At 43.1% G+C, this 24,518-nt stretch overlaps 1 protein-coding gene across 3 annotated transcripts in view; it reads left to right on the forward strand.

Moving 5' to 3' along the window:
• Positions 1–24,518, forward strand: part of agpat4 (1-acylglycerol-3-phosphate O-acyltransferase 4 (lysophosphatidic acid acyltransferase, delta)) — a 114,896-nt gene that overhangs the window by 51,684 nt on the left and 38,694 nt on the right. For all 3 annotated transcript variants that reach the window (XM_055639435.1, XM_055639433.1, XM_055639434.1), the window contains exons 3-4: positions 11,842–12,011; positions 19,942–20,103. In XM_055639435.1, the coding sequence (XP_055495410.1) occupies positions 11,842–12,011; positions 19,942–20,103 (332 nt within the window). The remainder of the gene's footprint in view (positions 1–11,841; positions 12,012–19,941; positions 20,104–24,518) is intronic.

Consider the following 24,518-nt stretch of genomic DNA (forward strand, 5'->3'; position numbering starts at 1 on the left):
ACAAACAGTGCGGAGAAGAAGTGACAACCCCAGCTCAACTCCCGCCGGGCCAACCAACGGCCCCGGACCTACGACACCAGCGGCCCCAGGCCCACAGCCAGCATGGAGAAGAAATGCCAACTCCAGCCAACCGGCGCCGGCGAAAGCCGAGCACCAGCCATACACACAAAGCCCAGGAGCAACTCCACAGACCCGGGCACAACTACGACCACGGACGAGCACGATCTCGCTCACTCACCAAAGCATAAAGCAAAAAAACAACAATATAATCTTAGCTTTTAATAAAAGAACAATAAATACAACAATTTCATTGTTTGAAAGCAGTATTTTCTTACCTAGAAGAATCAAAGCTGGAAAAAACGGAAGAAATGAAGCTTCACTGCTTTCCAGCAATGTTATGCATAGTGACCTTTGACCTGGGCATGTGTATTGGAAGCAGTCGGAATACCGAACTCGCTTATTCCAATTCCACTTCCCCCAGCCCCTCCCCCTCCTGTGCTGCCGGAACACGACTTGGTGTTCTATGATGGCAACATTGTCACAAATGTCAGGGGATTGTGAGATCCCATTTGACATCGCAGCTGCAACTGCCAGAGCAGAGTCAATAATTCTTCTCAAAGTTGGCTTTTTTAAACCTGTAAATATCAATAAATCATGAAATCTATACAGGTGCACAACCTTTTATCCGAAAGCCTTGGGACCAGACACTTGTCGGATTTCGGACATTTTCGGATTTCCGAATGGAAGATTTTTAGCGTAGATTAGGTAGGTAGCACGGGCGGCTTGAAAAGTTTGGAGCGGCTGCCTCCTCCCCGGAGACCGGGGAATCATTGTAAATCATTGCATAAATGTTAGTCAGTTAGTTTGGAGGGATTTTATGTGGTGGTGGTGAAGGGGGAAACTTTAATTCTTAGTCCCCTACCTGGTCGGCGACTCCCAACATCGCGGAGCTGGGGACTCCATCCGGCCGCGGGCAGCGCCTGGTGGTGCTCCGACCCTGGCATCTCTACCCCTGGCTGCGAGGCGCTCCAAATCCAGCGCCGCCTGCGGCCGGACGCCGGCAGCCCCAGCTCCGCGAATGTTGGGAGTCGGCGGCCACAGCGCTCCGGAGCTTACCGCACGGCGACCCGGTAAGGCATTGCCCGCTCCCCGCTGGCATCCCAGCGCTGCGATGCCGCCGACTCCCAACATTCGCAGAGCTGGGGCTGCGGGCGTCTGGCCGCGGGCGGCGGTGGATTTGGAGCGCCTCGCAGCCAGGGGTAGAGTTTCTGGGGTCGGAGCTACAACCGGCGCCGCCAGCGGCCACAGCGCTGCGGAGCTTACTGCACGGCGACCCGGTAAGTCATTGACCGCTCCCCGCCTCTCCGACCAGGTAGGGGACTAAGAATTAAAGTTTACCCCTTCACCCCCCCCTTCACATAAAAGCCCTCCAAACTAACTGACCAACATTTAAGCAATGATTTACAGATGTTTAAGTGTCTCCCCGGTCTCTGGGGAGGAGGCAGCCGCTACAGTAGTACAGACCTGGGTTGACCGTGGGTCGTTTCGGGTCAAGTTTGGCGCCAAACGCGAGCTTTGGTGTGCAGACGACATCCTGGAAAAAATGGCCGGTTTTCGGAGTTTTTCAGTTTCCGGAACACCGGATAAAAGGTTGTGCACCTGTATTACTAAAATTCTGTTCTTAACCACTTCCTGTTCTGTATATTGATTTTAGAAACAAACGCTGCCACTTACGGCTGTGATTCTTTTGCCATCTTACTCAGAGTCCCCCTCCGCTGCGCAGGATAAGAGGATTTTTCCCATCGATTAAAAATAAAAGAGTTATTAGTGTTTAAAAAATGTTGAGATTCTCTCTCCTGAAGGCCACGCCCTTCCGGAGGGACCAGAAACCCGTAAGTGTTGAGTGCCTCAGTCGGTCTCTGCAAGATGGTTGAAGCGAGAGGGTCACATCTCTCAGTCTGAGCAGTGAATAACTCTGAACACATGTCTACTAAACTGTGAGTGTGGTTTTACTGACCTTGAGTGCCCTTAATGTGGTTTGAAAATTAAAATGTGGTTGGTTTGAAAAAGCACAGCAAATGTTTGGTAGTGGTTGGTTTGAAATAAAGCACAGCAAATGGTTGGTGGTGGTTGGTTTGAAATAAAGCACAGCCAATGATTGGTGGTGGTTGGTTTGGAATAAAGCACAACAAATGGTTGGTGGTGGTTGGTTTGAAATAAAGCAAGCAAGTGGTTGATGGTGGTTGGTTTGAAATAAAGCAAATGATTAAAAGTCTAAACTTGACAACTTCCTGTTTGCACTGTATATTGATTTTAGATAAAACGCTACTACTTACGGCTGTGATTTTTACTCAGTCCCCCTCCGCTCATCAGGTGCAGAGAATTCTTCCCATCAAGTGTTATTAGTGTTTAAATAATGTTGAGAATCTCTCTCCTGTCAATCATGTCATGAAGGCCACGCCCCTTCCGATGGGAGGGGGGAGGGATTATAAAACCCGGAAGTGTGGGTTTGGCTCAGTCTCTGCAAGATGGGGGAGAGAGAGGTCACGACTCTTGAGCTGTGAATCAACTGTACACACTGAATGTCTACTGAACTGTTAGTGTGGTGTTTATGTGGTGTTTTGTGTGATCTTATGGTGGTTTCACCCTGCTTGAAATGGCATGAAACGGCACTTGAATTTGGTGGCCTTGCATCCTGCTTGAAGTTGTAGGAAACTGCACTTGAGTTTGGTGGCCGTACACCCTGCTTGAAGTGGTAGGAAACTGCACTTGAGTTTGGTGGCCTTGCACCCTGCTTGTAGTGGTAGGAAACTGCACTTGAATTTGGTGGCCTTGCACCCTGTTTGAAGTGGTATGAAACTGCACAAGTTATGTGGTCTTGGACCCTGTTTGAAGTGTTATGAAACAGCATTTGAGTTTGGTGGACTTGCACCCTGCTTGAAGTGTCGGAAACTGCACGAATTCTGTGGCCTTGCACCCTGCTTAAAGTGGTAGGAAACTGCACTTGAATTCGGTGGCCTTGCACCCTGCTTAAAGTGGTTGGAAACTGCACTTGAATTTGGGGGCCTTCAACCCTGCTTGAAGTTGTAAGAAACTGCACTTGAATTTGCTGGCCTTGCACCCTGCTTGAAATGGAATTTCAAGGAATAGCCGTGAGTCAACTGCCAGCCCACCAGCCGTGAGTGAGCTGCCAGCACATCAGGCTTGAGTGACTGAGTTGCCACCCCAAGAATCCATTTGGCCCACAATGTCCATACTAGCCCCCTGAAAACCAGTCCCTTCGGCCCACAACACCCATACTAATACTCCAGAAAGCCCCTCCCCTCCACCCCGCATTGGCCACCAATATTGGAATTGGTGGAGAGGTGGAATATTGCGTTGGGGGACCAGCCTGTTGGGCCCCATGTTCACACGGACCCAACGGGTCCCACTTAGTCTAGTATAACATAAAATCGGAAGGAAAGTTGAGATCGACGACGGGAAAAAGTTTAGTAAGGTGCCGCAAAAATGTCAGCGCTACACACACACACACACACACACACACACACACACACACCACCCACCCTCCCCTCCAACCAACCAACTGTCACGGGAGGGCTGGTACCCCACGCAATCCATTCCACCACTCACCCATAGCCCCCATGAGAGGTCCCACTGGTCCCCCAATGCAACCGGTTCCCCAACGTAAGATTCCACCACTTCCCTGCCTCCCTCAGCACTTTAAAAACAAAATTCAAATTGCAACTTACTTCCCCTGCCTCCCCCAGCACTTCCAATTCTAATTCCACTTCCCCTGGCCCCTCCCCCTCTTTTGCTGCTGGGACCACGACCAAGTGTTCTATGATGGCAACGTTGTTGCAAATGTCGAGTGGAGGACTGTGAAATTCCATTCAGGTGAAAACTTGGTGGAAGCACAGAGTGTTCCTGGATTGCAACTTTGGAGGTTTGTTGCAAGCTGGATTTAACAGTAAAAATATTTTTAAAGTTGGCTTTTTTAAACCTTTAAATATCAATAACTTGTGAAATATAATTCCAAATCTGAAGGAAACTTGACAAGGGCGACTACAGGAAAGTGCTGAGTAACTGCAAAAAACATAGTGCTACCGTGTATCGTTTTGGTGTAGATACGATCACACACACACCAAGACTTTTAATAGTATATAGACCAAGTGCAGTTGGGTCTGCCCCCCCATGCTAGATTCCACCACTCACCCGTGCCCCCAATGCAACCCATTTCCCCAACGTGATATTCCACCACTCGCGCATAGCCCACAACTACGCAGGCGCGGTTCATTTCTCCTCATCCCCCAGCACTCCCTCCTCCTGCTTCTCTTCACCCTCCCTCTTCAATCCCTAGAGAGGGAGGGGTGGAGAGGGAGGAGGAGGAGAGGGGGGGGGGGGGTAGAGCGAGGGAGAGGGGAGTGGGGAAGGGAAGGGGTTAGAGAGGGATACACAACACAGCAGGCACACACACACACACAGACACATACACACAGGCACACACACAGAGACACACACGACAAAGACTTTTAGTAAAAGAGATAGATAAATATTACTTTTACTGCCTTTCGTTATACTGATAAACTAGACAGTGACAGTTTGGTCAATTGATGAAAAATGTGTGTAATGCTGGAAACTAAACCTATTCTGTGTTTGGAAATGTATAATCTTTTGAACTGTTGTACGTTGCTAAATACTGTGAGATGTTGGAAAGCATGTCTATGAATAATGGAAACAATGATTTAACCACAATGAGCTAAATTCTGAACAAAATAACATGGGATGAATATTACCATTGGTACAGGCATTTCCTCGTGTACTTTGGTCCTGCAACCTGCTTTGCAAGTGTTAAGGGCCTGTCCCACCAGCATGCGATTGCATGCGTCTAGCGCGACCAAACGTGGTCACTTGAGGCGTACAGCCTCGCGGGGCCGGTCCCACTTCCAACCGCGTAGGCGTATGGAGTTGTGCGGGGCTGGTCTCGAAATCGAGTGGGGCTCCGAAAATCCCGCACTGTCCGAAAATTCCGCGCGCCAACGGCCTGTCGGCCTGCAGGCGCATTGAGGGCATACGCAGCGTCTCGACGGGCATACGCAGCGTCTCGACGGGCGTATGCAGCGTCTTGACGTCGTACGCAGCGTCTTGACGGCGTACGCCGAGCGAGTGGCGTTGCGTGATGATGACGTCACCGCCCGGCTTGCCATTGCGTGATGACATCACCGCCCGACGCTGTGCGACGTCCAAATTCAGTCGGCCCGCCTCCTGCCCAGCTGATTGGTGAGTATGATGTCGGAACCAGCCCCGCGCAACTCCATATGCCTCCGCGGTTCGTGGGACCGGCGCGCCCGGCCGTATGACTCAAGCGACCACGTTTGGTCGTGCTAGACGCATGCAATCACATGATGGTGTGACAGGCCCTTTATACTATGATTCTCTGTATATGGGCGTTGAATAGTGTGTGCTTATTCCAATTCCACTGATTGCTTGTGGAATTAATTACAATCACAGTTGGTTTCTGAAAAGCTTCAAGAACCTAGAAATTCTTTTGCATAGTTAGCGCACACAGCAATACAACGGCTATCCTGAAACCAATTCATTTTAGTCTAGCTTTAGACACAAGTCTAGTGTTACCGGGAGTAAGTGGTGACAAACCTGAATAGATTATGGAACTGTCCTGATGTAGCCTGACTTGAGTGTTTCCAGAATTTTCTGTTTTTACAGCTGATTGCTGGATAGCAAATTTAACACCATGATTTCTAAAGAGAAGAAAACAAATCACAAACCTGTTGGCATAATATCAATCATAGGGAGAAGACTTAGCATCTGTTTAAAAAAAAGATACGGTAAAAGTCACTTGGAAAATATTAATGCGCCTTTAGGAATTGTGTTTGACAAAGTGAGTTTTTTTGACTGGTTGAATAAACAAGGGAGAATCGATGGATGTGGTATATTGGGATTTTCAGAAGGTCTTTAAAGTTCTGAAGTTAATGTGCACAGTTAAGTAAAGCATATTGAAATGGGGTTAACATATTAAAAATTGATTGACATCAAGGAAATGGCAAATAAATAAATGGAGCTTTCAGGTGGTGACTAGTAGGGTATTGTAGGATCAGTGCTTGGGCTGCAGCTATACATAACATGTCTATAATGTGGATGAGGGAACAGGATGCAGTTGTTCAAAGTTTGGTGATGCAAAACTGGGTAGGACTGTGGAAAGTGAGAAAATGAAAAGCGGTTTAAAGTCAATTTGACACATTGAAAGGGGGGGGTGGGGGGAGGGGGAGGGGGAGGAGGGGGGGGGGGGGGGGGGGGGGGGGGGGGGGGGGGGAGAGAGAGCGAGAGAGAGAGAGAGATTTTCAACACAGCAAAACCCCACTAGGCTCAATTATCAAAGACCACTCCTCAAAATATAAGATACATATGTAATACAATGATCACACAAGTCATACACACTTCCCATACCAAGAAGAAAGATATTTCTATAAATCTAAACAATTTCTATGTCTAATGTTTACATTCCTACTAAGACAATACATTTCATAAATTGTTTCACTACAAATTTACAGTTTGAAATACTATTATCTATGTCTTTAAAACATTAATTATATAAGTTTGCTGAATTACAGTTTCTAAGTTCAAAACACACACACGTCTCCCAACCTAAGCATACATGGGTCATACATCTGTCAACTTAATTAATAAGTGTTTGGTGCAAGGATACAACAATTCTAATTTGTCGCTCCTTTCCTGCTATCTGGAAGCTGGATTTCCAATCTCATGTAAAAGGCAGAACACAAGGTACAACTCAGAATTACATCTGCTTCTTTGACTTTCTATAAACAAATCCATTAATTGAATTATCTTCCTCTCCAAAGAAACTACTCCCCTTCACATACATCCTATCCCTTATCACAATCTCATTATAATTTAACATAGCCAATGCTAACTACAAGGTCTATTTTCTCTCAGCCTTGAATTCTGTCTCAAACTCAGCATAACCCTCTCAGCTTAAGAATATGCCATAGAGAAAAGAGCAGTTGACCTCTGGCCTAAGAAGAGGCCCCTATTCAGCTATCCATTCTCCAACACAATCATAGAAACATAGAAATTAGGTGCAGGAGAAGGCCATTCGGCCCTTCGAGCCCGCACCGCCATTCAATATGATCATACCAAATACAATTTCCTCCAGCGTTATAATTGCCCCCAAAGCAATAAACTAAACTATGCAGGTTCAGGTTCAGGCCTCCATGTTTTGATTCATCTTTCCGTATGTATATGTTTCATTGTACTTTATTTCGTTAGGAAAACCTTATGCTTTTCTTTTGCAAATTACCTAGCTTATATGAAAGTCGCTATCCGAGCGGTTCTATTGTATAATATTTCCTCATTCCCCACTCTGGTCATTCCATGACCACTAATAGGATAATAACACAGGCAGAGATTCATCAGCATTGGCTTATTAGTAATCCAAATTTATTCCTAACCTTGAGATGCTTTATAGCCCCGCTGTACTTCCCCTTTTCCCAACTTGACGCCATTTAGATAGTAACCTGCCTTCCTGTTTTTGCTACCAAAGTGGATTACCTCACATTTATCCGCATAAAACTTCATCTGCCATGCATCTGCCCACTCCCCCAACCTGTCCAAGTCACCCTGCGTCTCATAGCATCCTCACAGTTCACACTGCCACCCTGCTTTGTGTCATCTGCAAATTTGCTAATGTCACTTTGAATCCCTTCATCCAAATCATTGATGGATATTGTAAATAGCTGCGGTCCCCGCCCCGAGCCTTGCGGTACCCCACTAGTCACTGCCTGTCATTCTGAACAAATGAACCGAACTGGTCTTCAAATGTGGAATGGTCTGTGTGAATAGCAGTGAACAGGGGATCGTGCTTCTGTTTAGTAGCAGCACAATATGATGAGTTGGCTGTCTCCGCCAGAAATGGGCCATTGAGGTTGTCTGCTCCCTTTTCCACTTTCACGCCAACCTGTTGGTGCTCCACAACTCTTCATTGGTGGTACCATGAGTTAAGCTCATAAAGTAGGAAGTTACAGACAATAGACCATTCGGCCCATCTAGCCAGCACCGCTATTCAATGTGATCATGGTTGATCATCCACAATCAGTACCCCATTCCTGCCTTCTCCCCATATCCCTTGACTCCGGTATCTTTAAGAGATCTATCTAACTCTCTTTAAAGTATCCAGAGAACCGGCCTCCACCGCCCTCTGAGGCAGAGAATTCCACAGACTCACAACTCTGTGAGGAAAAAGTGTTTCCTCGTCTCCGTTCTAATGTTGCAATTATTAGAATGTTGCAATTATTTCGTCCAGCGATGCTGGAACCTGGTACATAAAAGGTTTGTCATCCTGGTTACCTTAGCAGTTACTAACAGGTAGTCTACACATTGCGTAGTGGTTGGTGTGCTATGATATACCATTTATTGTCACTATACATGTACAGTGAAACTGAAAGCTGCTCGTACTCAGTGCATACATACAATTTAGCACAAAAAACAAGAAACAGAAAAAACAAAAAACAGAAGGGAGATGGGGGGGGGGGGGAATAGGTGCACAAATTCTGCGGCGCTACATACATATATACATATATACAGATGGAAGTCCGTGTTGGGCAGTGTAGTCAGTGCATGTGTGAATTTGAATTTATAGTAGATATAATTCTCGGAAAGCAACTATTCCTGAGTCTGTTTGTCCTGGATTTGATGCACCTATAGCGCCTTCCAGAGGGCAGCAGGTCGAACAGTCCAAACGCAGGATGGGAGCTGTCTTTGATGATCTTCTTTGCCCTGCTAAGGCAGCGGGAGGTGTAGATGTCCATCAGGGAGGGGAGAGGGCAGCCAATGATCCTCTGCGCTGTCCTGGTTACCCTCTGAAGCCTCTCCCTGTCTGCCATGGTGCAGCTGCCATACCATGCTGTAATGCAGTATGTCAGCAGGCTCTCGATGGACGAGCGGTAGAAGGTCAGCAGCAGGTTAGAGTGTTGTGGTTGGAGCAAGTGTCATGATCCTGTGTGATGGCCTTGATAAAATGCAGATTACAGAGTGAAGACTAATCTAGATTTTCTAGTTTAAGTGTACTGAAATTATCAGCATCTGCCTCCATTGCATTATGAAACTGACCACAATCTTGTAATTTCCAGACTGGCATAATTTATTGTGGAAATCATGAAGACACTGCAATTTATGGCACTGGCAGTTGTACAGTGAAAATATAAAGGACTTCAGAATTTAAAACTTCATTTAGCTGTGAGATACTTGGACATTTTTGCACTTTTAATTGAATTTTAAATGGTGCATGAAATTTTGGGTTCAGATCAGTTAATTGTCCTATCCACCTTTTTCATATAAAGCTCTCAGTAAACGGTATTTATATTGTAATGTTAAATATAAGCAGAGAGCAAAAGAGCAAGATTGTGTAAAGTGGTGCGAAAAATACGGAAGTACAAAAATAGAATAACCAAATTAGGTAGTTTTAAAAGTAAAAGTACTTGGTAGCATCTCCAAGAAGTGGGTGTGAAAGAGGTGATTGGTTCAGGAGTCTTTTAGTCATGGGAAAGGATCTGTTCTCAAATCTGAATGTTTGGGCTTCCAAGCTCCTGAATTTTCTCCCACAAGGTAGAAAGAGAAACGGGAATAAGTAGGGTGGCAGGAATTCTTGATGTTACTTGCAGCCTTCTTGATGCAATGCACCTTGGTTTGCTGTTCCTAAGAATTCCTTTCACGTGGTTGAGCACTTGACCAGCTTGATGTCATCATAACTGATGAGGCTTGTTAGATTCCTCTTGAAATGATGCTTGATAGCAACTACAGTCAAAATAGGAAGTTCCTGTTACACACTACCACTTTTTGGGGGCAACTTTCTTCTGTGACTGCCGTGGTTTCTGTATTGACTACAAAATATAGGATCATTGGATTATTTCCTGCTCTGTATGAATTCACCTAACAGTAGCAGTCGAGTAAAATAAAAACATGGCACAAATGAGAACAGTTTGTGAAAATGTTGTTTGAGCAGTAATTAATGAAGGGCTAATGGGGTGATGAGAACTGTACGCTATACTCCATATGTGGCTGAATCAAACTTTTATACACTGCAATATGACTTGGCAACTTTGTTACCATTTTTTTTCCTACTTGTTTTGTCACTTTCAGGGACCATGGACTTGCACCCCAAAATCCCTGTGTACACCAATACTCATAAGAGTCCTGCTGTGTTTTGTATACTTTCATCTTCTATTTGACCACCTGAAATGCAACGGCTCACTTGCAAATTCTTGGATGAAAATATAGGTAAATCACAAACAACAGAGATCCCAGTATTGATCACTGTGGAACATTACTGATCACAGACCTATCGTCAGAATAACACACTTCCGCCACAACCTTCTGCCTTCTATGTCCAAGCCCATTTTGAATCCAATTTTCCAACCCTCCGTGGATGGCATGTAGCTTAATCTTCTAAATCAAGATACCATGAGAGATCTTGTTGAATATTTAAGACTGTAAATATATAGCCTCAGAATTTAAGAATGTTCCTTTGGGAAGGAGATGAGGAGGAATGGTGGAGGAGACTTGATAGGCCAAATTGCGTAATCCTGCTAGAACATATGAACAATATCTACTGCCCCACCCTTGTCATTATTGAGTAACACTGATGCAGCTAGTAGAGCCTCATAGCGCCAGAGACCTGACTTTGTGTGCTGAGTCTGTGGGATTTGCATGATCTCCCTGCGACCGTGTGGGTTTCTTCTGGGTGTTGTGGTTTCCTCCCACATCTCAAAGCTGTGCGTTAATTGGTTAATTAACCTCTGTAAATTTCCCCCAGTGTGCAGGGAGTGGATGAGAAAGTGTGATAACGTAGACTAGTATGAACAGGTGATCAAAGGTCAGCATGTAGGGCCTATTTCATGCTGTATCTTTAAATCAATCAATTCATCTTCATGCCTCCCACAAAAAAATTAATCCAATTTCTATGTGATGGTTTCCATGGAAACAGTGGTAATTTGTAATGTTATTGTTTAGTGACTTGGATTTTAAGATTTGTTAAAACTGTTTACTACACCTGTGATAGTGTTTGCATTCTTTCAAACACTAGGGGAAAGAAGATTGAGACTTTTGACTGTTCCAAAACCTGACAAAGCTTGGAATCGTGGTTTTGTCAGCAGTCGGTCTATTTTTTAACTTGGTTTGTGAGTAAAGCTTGCTCCCTCCACTCCCCACACATGATGGCATCATGTCACAAAGGATTTGCTGCTTTTTTTAAAAATCACTACATCCGTAAAGAGCATAAAATAACAATTAGAATTCTAATATTTTTCCTTATCTTTGCATGGCTTGATTGTATCACTGGGGGGTAAAAAGATTTCCATTTTTCGTGCTTGATTTATTAAGCATGCTGAACTTTATTATTTAATGTATGCTTAATTAATAAAACATACATTAACTCTTGCTCTTTTAGCAGGAGAGTACATTACTGGATCAATGTGGTACTATTTCATTTTCCATATTAATTGTCTTGTAGCTTCCTGGAGTTGTTTAATTGATGCCAAATCAAGTCTGTGTACTCTGTATCCCCTAGGGTTAGAGCTGTGATTCCCCAAATTGTATAGAACATTTACAGTTACCAAATAGATTTTTGTTTTTTTTTTGGATTTATTTTCCTCATTTAGTTTGCAGAACCTATACTAGCAGACTTAAATGTAATGGGTGGCTGGTAAAATCTCTGGTCAAAGTTATTCAAAAGAATTGTGAAACTATTTGAGTTATCCCGTTAGATTTGACAAGACCTTTGCAGTGTAATGTGTGTTTTTCCTCTATTTACAGAATTGGTGTGGCTGCTGGAGTGGTGGTCAGGCACTGAATGTGTTCTTTATACTGATCGCAAAAATTACATGAAGTATGGCACAGAGAATGCCATTGTAATTCTCAACCATAACTATGAGATTGATTTCCTTTGTGGATGGGACTTCTGTGAAAGGTTTGGTGTTTTGGGGGTAAGTGTACCCTTTTATCATGTCAAGCAAGCCTTCTGCATGATTATCCTTAACATATGCACACTGTAGTTTTCTCACACCATGAAGCATAAAAAACACCTGTTATTTTTGAATTGGGGACACATTTGTGTTTTTTTTTTAAACTAAACACTAATGTTGACATGGAAATCACTGGCCCACATCAATGGTGTAGATTACCTGAACTATATGCTTTTTTGCTATTTAGCCCATCTAAGTGTTTCAGATTTCTGAAAACCTGAATTTGCACGTTAAAGAGTATAGGTAGTGGAATCTCTGTTGGGTGAAGTTGTAAACATTTTCAATTTGTTTGGATTTTAAGAGAGTCGAAGTATCCTGACTGGCATCCTAATAATTTAAGACGTGCTGAATGTTGTACAAATCTCATGCTGTTTAGTAAATACTAAGAATAACCAAAACAGACCCAAATCAAAACTATCTTTTTAAATTAAACTTGGTTTAAACAAAATTAAGGCATTAAACTGATGCGGTTTCCTCCTCGTAATGTACATTTGCTAAGTTAGGATTATTTGGTGAAAGGGTAAAATTAACCTCCAGATGGATACTGCACAAATAAACACAGAAAATGGCAGAAGCACTCTCAGCTCACGCCACAAATATGAAAATGGCTTAGATTGAAGACCCTGAAACAGAATGGGGAAGGAAAGAAAATACATTTTAATTGCACAGAGGTGGAGGAGGGATGGTGGGCCAAAAATAATGTATCTTGTATAGTGAGGCCAGATTTGCTGTAGGATCAGCTGTTGATGGTCATTGAATAAGAAGACTAACGTGTTCAGACAGAAAATGAGATACTGCACTTCATGCTTGCATTGGATCTTGCTATAAAAGTGCAAGAGGACACAGGCACAAGCTGGAGTGTGAGGAGAATTAAAGTCATAAGCATTTCAAAAGCTTGGCTAACCTAGATCAGCCCTCCAAAATAAGACCAGACGTACATGTTCTCTGTCTCTAACTGCTTTCATCAACCTATCAATTGGATGACTCCCATCTATGGCTTTTCTCCATATGTCCTGGTTTCATCCTCTTGGAGATATCCTTCCCCCAGCCGCTCAACAATTGAAACTAACCTATTTGTTTTGCACTTTCCCAGTTCTGATGAAAGGACTAAAATCTGAAAAGTTAACTTTGTTTCTGTCTATATGGATGCTGCCTGGCCTGAATGGTTTTTAGGAACTTGCGGATGCAGAAAATCTGAGCCAAAACTGCTTCAGATTTGTATTTGGCTGCTGTACAAAGAAGGCATACCTTTTTAAAAGCTTGTTTGAACAGTTTTAATTGTCAAGGGTAATTGCTCGTTAGTTGAACATGCTTGAGGTTTAAGTGCTGAACTGAAGCTATTTTCATACAGCAGTATTTATGGGCTGTATGCTTTGATTTCCACTGAAGATTGAAGCATAGCAGCGGGTATTAGGATGAACCAGGAACTGAATGAGGTACTGCAGAGGTGTGCAATGTTACACTGATCCCGATAAAGGAAGTTCAGAGGAGTATAGATGAGTTGCATCAGGCAAGAAGTCTACCTATGCCTCTTATTGCTCTACCTGGCCTGATATTCCCTTCATTCTCCTGCAAGTCAAAGGAGATCCTGAAAAGATCCCATGACCGATCATCCCCACTCCTCCTGAGGGACTCTAAAATGTATCTACAAGTTAGAGCAGCAAAGCATAACATTTATTGAGATGCAAGTCCTAACAGAATTTCCGTAATAAATGTTGATAAGAGTATTTGTGACAACCTGACAAAAAAGTATCCTTTTTCAAATTCCAGCAACAAATACACACCTTCATGTGGAATTCTATTCAGCAATGGCTTGCTACTCCCACTGAGCTGCTTCTTGTGAAGTCAAAGGTCTTAACCACCAAATTGAGCACAGCAGCCAGTAAAACCTAATAATGAACCTTGAGTGTCCATTTCTCATTTTTTGCTGCAACCTCTTTACCAGAATGGTATATTTTGCTAATGTGGCCAACCTGCTTTTTTTTTAGCTAAGAAAGCCATCAAAAACCTGTTCTAGGCAAAAAATCTTCCATTGCAAATTTTTCTTGCTCTAAATTTGTATTGTTACCAATGTATCATGAGCAGGAATAGGTTGGTTGGCTTTTTAAGCCTACAGATATATTCAGTAACATCACACAGAGAGTGGTGAATCTCTGGAACTCTCTGCCACAGAAGGTAGTTGAGGCCAATTCATTGGCTGTATTTAAGAGGGAGTTAGATGTGGCCCTTGTGGCTAAAGGGATCATGGGGTATGGAGAGAAGGCAGGTACGGGATACTGAGTTGGATGATCAGCCATGATCATATTGAATAGTGGTGCAGGCTCGAAGGGCCAAATGGCCTACTCCTGCACCTATTTTCTATGTTTCTATCATGATGATCTGGTTACACCCTCAACTCTGCATTCCCTATAAACCAATAATCTTTTACACCCTTGCTTACAGGGAATCTATCCACCTTGGAGGAAGAGAGTTCCAAAGACGTAATCCCCTGAGACTGATTTTTACGTCGTCTGTCTTTAAATTGACATTTTTATGTTTAGTTTAGTTTATTGTCACATGTACCAGGGTACAGTAAAAAGCTTTTGTTCCCATCCTTTTATTCCAGTTTCTCACAGAAGGAAACCTGCTGTACCTGTTCTTCCATTTAATATTCTTCAGCACATTTTTATGTTTCATTGAAGTCTCTTCCAATTCTTATGTAACTTATCAGTTAACATGTGCAAACCAGGTATTATTCAATAAACCACCTCAAAATTGCTTCCAATGTATCTACATCCTTCCTTGCATGAGACAAATCTCCCAGATATATTCTCACAATACCCAATGTAACTGAAGCATATTGTTCTACTTCTGTACTAATTTTCCCATCAGAATAACATATTGTTTGCAGGTCACACAATTGGGCACTGAAATCCTTACGCGTCACTCACTTCTGCAATCTCTCACATTCAGCTAAAATGCTTTTGTTTTCTAGCCAAAATGGACATGGTCACATTTTTCCACATTATACTTAATTTGCCAGCTAGTTTACCCATTAACTAACATCATTATGCCAACTCATCAATGATTACTATTGTTTCCTGTTAACCAGTCAATCTTCTCACCATATCAAAATATTACTCACCTCACCAGAAGCTTATTAGATTCCTTTGGAAAATGTAACAATAGTTTTGCCTCTATCCACAGAATGTTACTATTTCAAAAAACACCAGTAAATTAATAAAACTTGAATTTTCTTTCTCAAAACCATGTTAACATTGCCTGATTACTTTGAATTCTTTAAAGTGCACTGCTGTAGTATTATTAATAATAGCTTTTAACATCTTTCCAGTAAGATATTAAGCTAACTGTCCTGTAATTTCCTGCTTTCTTTCTCCATTCCTTTTTGATTAAAGGAGTTGCATTTGTTATTTTTCCTCTAATGGAAGCTTCCCTGAATCTGGGGGATTTTGGAAAATTAAAACCAACATATCAACTATCTTGCAAGCCACTTTAAGACTCTAGGACGAAGTCCATCAGGACCTGGAGACTTGTCAGCTCGCAGTTCATCTGTTTGCTCAATACTTCTCTGCTGGTAATTGTAATTTTCCTGAGTTCCTCCCTCTCTCCCATACAGCTATTTGTGGGATGTTACTCATATCCTCTAGACTGAAGACCATGCAAAATGCTTGTTTAATTCATCTGCCATCTCCTTGTTTTCCATTTTATTCATTCCCCAGACGTGCTCACTGTAGCAACCTGGCCTAAGATGCTCTTACTTCCTAATGTCATGCATATTTCAATTATCAAATTTCAGTCTTTGTGATCCTGCCACATGAATTGTAATGACTATCAGATAAAAAAATATCTTTATACTGTTTTTATTGCTGTGTACCTTTGGATATGGAGTTTTTAGTTTTTTTAACATTTAGCCTTATCAACGGATTTTTTTTTCTATTTCCAGATGCCATCATTTGTTTATGATTTCCTATATTACTGCCTTTCTCTCTGTCACCTTGCTTTTACTCTCACCTCATCTTCTCGGTTTTAATCTTGCGCCACTATTATTTAATTTAAAATCTTCTCAACTTCCCTAGTTATTTGGTTTGCTTGAATACTGGTCCCAACACAGATCAGGTGTAGATCATTCTAACTCAACACCACTAATATTCCCATGCTGCCAGTTTTCCATTGCTACCACCCACTGGTGAGTAGGGTAAGATTAGACTATTTGTTTCCTCCATAATTTCCTATCACAATCAAATTGTTGTTTGAAATCATGCTGGTATAAATTAATTTCAGATAGTCATAATGTCATACAGCAAGGAAACAGGCCCTTTGGCCCATCTTGTCTATACTGACCAAAATTCTCCATCAAAGTGAGTCTCATTTACCTGCATTTGGTCCACATCCCTCAACCTTTCCTATCAATGTACCTGTCCACAAATGTCATGTGAAGTTCATTCATGTGTCTCAAACTGTCAAATCTGTGTTCAAACTAACACCAACACAAGAAGAAACTGCAATAATTGGTTTAAATAAATTGTGCTGCTGATGATGAAAGGGCTATCTTTTCACTCTTTATTTCACTGGTTTCTTCTGGCAAAAATCATGGTATTTTAATTTGAAATTGGATCATTAATCCTGAACTGAGGTGCTGATTAATTTGTTCTTTGATGACGAGGCTTGTGAGAAACCAAAATCGTGCTTTCAGTGTAGTTTTTTTTTTTAGTTTATTTATCTAGCTTGCTTGCAGAAAATAAGGTAATTTGGGCATCAGACACTAATTAATGTAGAATGGGCAGATATGAGGGGGGAATACAGAGGGTTTAAGTAGGAACTGCAGATGCTGGAAAATCGAAGGTAGACAGAAGGGCTGGAGAAACTCAGCGGGTGCAGCAGCATCTATGGAGCGAAGGAAATAGGCAACGTTTCGGGCCAAAACCCTTCTTCAGTCTGAAACGTTGCCTATTTCATTCGCTCCATAGATGCTGCTGCACCTGCTGAGTTTCTCTAGCACTTTTGACTACCTGGGAATACAGAAGGGCTGGGCTTGGGAGCAAGACTGAAAACAAATGCAGGGACTGTAATACATATAGGTAATACTTTAAATTGGTGCTGCTGATGTTTTGTCTGATTCCTGTGTGAGAGCTTCCCACGCTGTTCATTAACTCCCAGGTTAGATATTGAAGTGCTTGGTGCTACGTAAAGGCAACCCATATTTCTTAAATAGTGCATTACGGCTATAAGAAATCCTAGGAACTTTTTTATAAAGCTAATTTAGCCTGTGGTGCTGTGAGCAAAGACAGAGTGTGCAATGTGCTGGAAGCCTTGTTGGAAGAATCTAGGTATATCCTGATTGAACATGCTGGCTGGAGCGAGCCGAATAAACTAGGAGAAAGTACTGATGAAGGTCAATGCCAGGATTGTTGGTCCACGAACATTGGTGCAATACTAGAAGATATTTAATGATCTTTCAAAGCGAGTCATTTATCTTTCAACCTCTGCCATGTTCTGCCAAGTGCATCGATTACCTCAGTCAATTCACTATGGTTCATCACCTGCCCACCAGCAATCCGTTGAACACATTGGACTGTCGAAGCCCTCGCTATGGTCAATTATGAATCAATGTCATCCAGACATGTTGCAGCACAATGATACCTTTTTACTTTTTTCATGAATAATTAGTAGAAAAGACCAGGCATCAGCAATAATTCAAAAGGACAAGCATATTTATAACTTTTAATCTCGGCACCAACCACTAACCCATCACCATCACTTTGAAGGAGATGATAATCAAGGGCAGGAACACCATGATTGATAATGGCTTTTTGCACATCTGAATCGTCTATTCTCATATCACATCCCTCATTTCAATTGAACCAAAAGCTGCAGATGGTGGAAGTATGTTGTTCTTACTGCTTTCACCACACGTTTCGTACCCTTTGAAATGGTGAAATCCAAGACTAGAACCTTCTAGCGAAGGAATAGGCGACGTTTCGGGTTGAGACCCTTCTTCAGACTGATGTGGGGGTGGGGGAGGCGAGAAGAAGAAAGGAAGAGGCGGAGGCAGTGGGCTGTGGGAGAGCTTGGAAGGGGAGGGGAAAGAGGGAGAAAGCAAGGACTCCCTGAAATTGGAGGTCAATGTTCATATCGCTGGGGTATAGACTACCCAAGCAAAATATGAGGTGCTGTTCCTCCAATTTACGGTGGGGTTCACTCTGGCCATGGAGGAGGCCCAGGACAGAAAGGTCAGGATTCGGAATGGGAGGGGGAGTTGAAGTGCTGAGCCACCGGGAGATCAGGTTGGTTATTGCGAACTGAGCGGAGGTGTTGGGCGAAGCGATCGTCAAGCCTACGCTTGGTCTCACCGATGTAAAGCAGCTACATCAGTCAGCACCGGGCCTGAAGTCCTCGGCTCAGCACCGGGACAGAAGTCTCCATGCTGCAGGATCTTACACCACGGGGTTTGACTGCGCTGGGTCCTAGTGCTCCCTCCACTAACACAGGCAACCTCAGTGGTTGTTCCACTGGGCCTTCCCCTTCCCCCTTAAACCATGTGACCCCAGCTCCTCCCCACCCACACTATAATCCTCATACCGCCCTCCTCCCTGACCACCCACCACCCCCCTACCAGACATCGCCTCGTCATCCGTCCACTCACCTTCCTTTCTCCGGCCCCAACCCCATCCTTGCCGTGTGTTTACCATCCCCCCCTAACCTCCCCCTCCCTGATACCGAACAGTCTGTCCTCAGCTGAGGCCTCACCTTTGTTCCCCTCTGTCCCCACCTCAATGAGTTCCACGTCCGCCACGATGTGAAGCTCTTGTTCCATCGCCTCCGCATCCAAGTTTATTTCCATGGGTAGCAGACTTCATCCGTAGTGATGACCCCTTCTTCTTGGACTCCCCCTCATGGCCATCTACCTGCGTTATAGACCTTTTTATTTTAAACTTCCGGCGGGACATCAACCGCCTCAACCTCTCCACTTCCCTTCCTCACTCTAACCTCTCCCCCCCCCCTAAACGTACAGCCCTCCACTCACTGCAACAACCTAGACTTGTGATCAAACCTGCCGACAAGGGAGGTGCTGTGGTAGTCTGGCACGTGGATCTCTACAGGTCTGAGGCCAGGCGCCAACTCTCAGACACCTCCTCCTACTTATCCTTGGACCACGACCCCACAGCCAAACACCAGGCCATTATTTCTAACACTATCACTGGCTTCATCACTTCCAGCTCTCTGCCCTCCCAAACCTCATCGTTCCCCAGCCCCTTGTGGTTGAGTTTGCACCTTGTTGATAAGGACCTATTCATTATTTGCCTTCTGGGAAGTTTGTATTGTGTACTAATCTGGGGTTATTTTAAATGTACGGGAGAACGGATACTTCTTGCCTTGAACTGTGCACCAATGAAGCAAACCCTTGAGCTTACTGCATGGATCTACACTGCTATTTTTCCTGCATCTCCATCAACTCCATCCTCTAATCACCCTGCTTCCCACCTACTGTGGAACATCCTACCAAACGGCATGTCTTTGGCACAATGGAGAAACATTTGGTCACAGAAAGAATGTGGACCAGTGGTCCAGATCAAGCCCCAGTATCTGGATCAATGGTACACTAGTACCAACCTAATTTAACACTAAATTTTTCAAATAATTTTCTACAGTGTGAAGTTCTCTGAAAAGAGAATGATTTTGAGAAGTTGTTGCTTAGATAGTAAATATATTATCTCCTTTGGTGGTGTGAAAATGACCCCAACTCCATCTCTTCCAAAATCCACTGTTTGCATTCTGTTTGACTAGAGGGACCATGTATGCATTGTCTATCTTGCTATACTTTGGTTTTAAAAATAGTGCTCCTTGGAACAGAATAGTGTTAACATAACTTTTTTTAATCTTTCCTGTATAGAGTTCAAAAGTACTTGCAAAGAAAGAGCTGGCATATGTTCCTCTGATTGGTTGGATGTGGTATTTTCTGGAGATAGTGTTTTGCAAGAGGCAATGGGAGGAAGATCGCAAAAACGTTGTCCAAAGTTTGCTAAACCTCCGGGATTACCCAGAAATCTTTTGGGTAAGTATAATGATTTGTGCCAAAACATTCTGAATATATATATATATATATATATATCAATATCAAGAAAAAACACTACATCTTTGAGCCACTGTGACACAGAGGGTGGGGTAGGAGATTTCCACTGTAGGAGTTGGTGACATCTGGCTATTAAAGATGTAAAATTCATAATTTATTTTTGCACAGAGTTTAATCGACCTGACTCATCCGGGGCCCCAAATGGACAGGGCTGTTAAGGTAGACATTATGTTAAAGTAGCCAGACCACAAATTATGTAATCATATGGACAAAGAAAAAACGTATGGCTCAGATGACAATGTGGGCCCGAACATCTATCACATTTATCCTCCACCTCTGGATAAATCCCAGACAGTCTTGATTTAGAAAAATGGACCCTGTGTATAACCTTAAACTGAATGAGTGCAAGACGAGCGCAAGATGTGACAGTACATCGCCCACCCACAACGTTATCGCACCACTCCTCAGCAAGTTGAAGTCCCAGCTCTTCCTCCCAAGCAGCCCTTGTTTTAGAGTTGGACTGATCGCAAAGATCCAGAATGTCGTTATACATCTCTGAAACAATCCCTCTTTGTTGTGTCTTGAAAGTAAACAAACTATCCCATGGAGGTGAAGAGGGAAAATTAGAAAAACATTTAGAAACAAAGTGTTTTAACTTGGAAGTACCTAAAAAAATGATTTGATGGTAATCCATACAATTATGATAAATTGGTAAAGCTGTTAAAAATACCATCTGAAAATAGATCAAGTAAAATATTGTATACCTTTGTTATGCCATAACGTAAAAAACTGAATCCAAATGTGAGGTGATTACATGTTACATAATTGTGATTATTAGAGGTGATTGTTACATAATGGACCTAAGGGAGATGCAGCTACAAATTTGAAATGTTTCCTGAATTGATACCAAATCTTTGAAGTATTAAGCACAACAGGATTTTTGATAAACAATTAAATCTTGGTTGGAAGAGAGGAATATATAGAGGATGAAGGAGGGCAAGAGCAGGCTTCTAGTCCGCACCAAGCTAAATACGGAAAATCAACCCAACAACGTATTTTATGAATGGGAGTAGCCCAGTAGTAGAATTGAAAGTTTGATGAAGCGAGACCACCACTGAACTTACATCGTTGGTGTAATGATTTACGGAACCTTGGGGACTTCGCACTCCAAATAAAAGAGCTAATCATTTTGTCTAAGGAGTCAAAAAAATGTTTTGGTAAGAATAAGGGAATTGATTGAAACAAATAAAGAAATTTAGGTAAAACATTCAGTTTAACAACATTAATCTTCCCAATTAAAGAGAGAGGCAGATTATTCCATGTCTGAAAATCAGATTTCACTTTAGCCATGAGCAGGGTAAAGTTGGCAGACAAAAGACCTGAGAATGTACGCTTCACATTGATGCCAAGATATTTGATTCCAGAACGAGTGATTTTAAAGGGCAAATCAGCTTCCTGAAGTTGTCAACCTGCTGCGTTAATGGGGTAACATTCATTGTTTTGAAGATTTAGTTTATATCCTGAAAAAGAGCAAAAAATATCCAGAATAGATAGAATACCCGGAAGACAAGAGGCAGGATCAGTTACATACAGCAACAAATCATCCGCATACAGAGATAAATGACATTCGACACTGTTATGAATACCACCTTTAAAGGAAGTGGAGGACCTTTAAGAAATGGCCAATGTTTCAATAGTCAAAGCGAAGACAGATGGAGATAAAGGACAGCCCTGACGTGTCCCACGTTCTAGTGCAAAGTTTTCAGATCGAATATCATTTGTTTGAACACTAGCTTGTGGCGATGCATACAGTAATCTTACCCAACTGATAAATTTATCTCCAAAATCAAATTTCTTCAATACCGCGCGCGGATAGATACCTCCACTCGACCCTATCGAATGCCTTCTCAACATCTAATGAGATTACAATCTCAGGTAAATTATCAGAATGTGTTGAATTATTTAAAAGAGTACGAGTGTTGAAAAATAAATGGCGTCCCTTAATAAAGCCATTCTGTTCCTCAGAAATAATACTAGACAAAACCCTCTCTAGCCGAGAGCAATAATTTTGGCCAAAATGTTTACATCAGCATTCAGTAAAGACAGAGGTCTTTAAGAACCATAGGAAGTGGGGTCTTTATCTTTCTTTAAAAGAAGAACTATCGAAGCTTGAGTCAGTGTGGGAGGTAACAAACCATTTTCCAAAGATTCATTGAACATCAACAAAAGTAGGTGCCAATTTATCAATAAATTTCTTTAGAAACTCTATTGAAAATCCATCAGGACCTGGGGCTTTGTTAGATTGCATTGCTGTAATTGCAAAATGTAGTTCTTCAAGGGAAAGTGGAGCATTCAATTATTTTGCACGGTCAGAATCAATGGTAGGATTCTCAAGATTGGCCAGGAACTGATTCGTTTTGGTAGTATCAGCAGGGAACTCTGATTTGTATAGGGAAGAATAAAATGATTTAAATGTGGCATTAATTTCCACAGGATCCGTAACAGTCATGTTAGAAACATTATTAATTTGAGGTATAAGATGTGAGGTGAACTAACGTTTTAATTGGTGTGCTAGTAATCGATTTGCTTTGTTACCATGTTCATAATAAGTACCATGAGTTTGTAACAACAGTCGCTTAGCACATCTGGTAGAAATAAGATCAAACTCCACCTGAAGATTAAGACGATTCTTAAATTGTTCTGGAGATGGATCGGATGAACATTCTTGATCGAGGCTATTAATAGCAAGTTTTCACAGCTTGAAGGTCAACTCTGATTGTGGACAAATCATCGCCCAATGCCGCTCGTAGTTCGGTTTAAAAAATATCCGCAATGTCCTGTCTCAAAGATGCTAGTAATTCTAGCTTCAGGACCTCTGTGTCGACAACTTGTGGTCCTGCCTTCGGCGGGGTAGAGCATGGAGCGGGGTCGAGGTACCTGTAGACATGGTCTCTACCTGCGAACTAGGCCTCTGCCGCACCACGAGCTCTGGTGCTTTTAGTAGCCATAATCTCATCCAAAACATCAAGTAGCCAGCACAAAATCCACTGGAATATCTTTCCTCAGAATTATTATCAAAACAGCACCGATGAATAACAGTTTTAATCGAAATCTGCGTGAGATTGACACGTCCTACTCCATAGGTTGCTCAGCAGTGCCCCCACTAGGGTGCCTCTTAATCATATCTATCTATCATATCATATCTATATACTTTTAAAACTCTGTGTGGGTGTGTGTCATTTTGCCTTTGAAACGTATTTCCTCGAAAACATGACGCAAAAACGCGGAGGTTTTTACATATTTCGGTAGGGATTTAACAATTTGAGAAATCCCACTTCTCTCGAAATTCGCTCAATTATTTCCCAAGATTTTGAATAAAGTTGTTCACAAGACTCACTTTTTAAAAATATAATCGACGCTTGCCAGCTGCTGACGTCACAATGCCCACCTGCTTCCTGGCCCCGCTCAGCCCCCCCCCCACCGCCGCCGCTGTGGAGTAATGCAGCTGCTGTCAACGTGCATGCGCAGTTTTCCACGAGGTACGTTCGCCCACCCACCCACCCCCTGTTCTTCAAAAGGCTCAGAAAGTTCGAGAAAGTCCTGCAGAACAAATATTCTACAGCTCAGTTCAACTATATGATCTTTGTTCTGCAGATCTCGGGGTCAGCGGCGCCTCACGCGCTGAACCTTCTCGCTGTCAGCGCAGCTCGTGAAATCCAGCCTCTCCCATCCCCTGCCCGCTCATTCCAGCTGTGGGTTTCCAGAGAGTCAGAAGCCGCTTCTGTGTCTGCATTTTCTCACTCTCCCCCGGCTCCCCTCCACCCTGCCCCCCCTCCCCCCTCCGGAAGGCTCTCCCCTGAATTCCATAGAGCTGCCGACAGCTTTCGTGCATGAGATGCGCACGCTTCATTTGTAGAACATTCTGAACACGTGACGCACGGTTGCATTTCGCTCTCTCTGCCTCACCCCCTTTCTCTCTCTCCCCTCTCTCTCTCCCCCCCCCCCCCTCTCTCTCTCTCTCTCTCTCTCTCTCTCTCTCTCTCTTACCCCCTTCCTCTTCCCCACCCCCCCCTGCCCTCCCTCCCCTAAACCCCGTTCCCCTCTCCCCCCCCTCCCCTACCCCCTTCCCACCACACCATCCCCTTTCCCCCCCCCCCACCTCTCCCCCTCCCTCCCCCCCCTCTCAGCCCCCATCTCTCCCTCACTTGGCAGCAATACCTATTGCAAAGTAAACACTGATATTTATTAAATTTGTTTACAAAGTGGCATTGTGCAGTGCAAATATTTACACTTTACCTAATATAAGATGTGCTTACTATTTCTGAAGTATTAAAGTGGGCCAACAGCTGAAATTAGCATGTACATTATGTGGGAAACGGATCATTTAAAATGTTTTT

This window comes from Leucoraja erinacea, chromosome 8 (assembly GCF_028641065.1).
Source record: "Leucoraja erinacea ecotype New England chromosome 8, Leri_hhj_1, whole genome shotgun sequence".
Lineage (NCBI taxonomy): Eukaryota > Metazoa > Chordata > Chondrichthyes > Rajiformes > Rajidae > Leucoraja > Leucoraja erinaceus.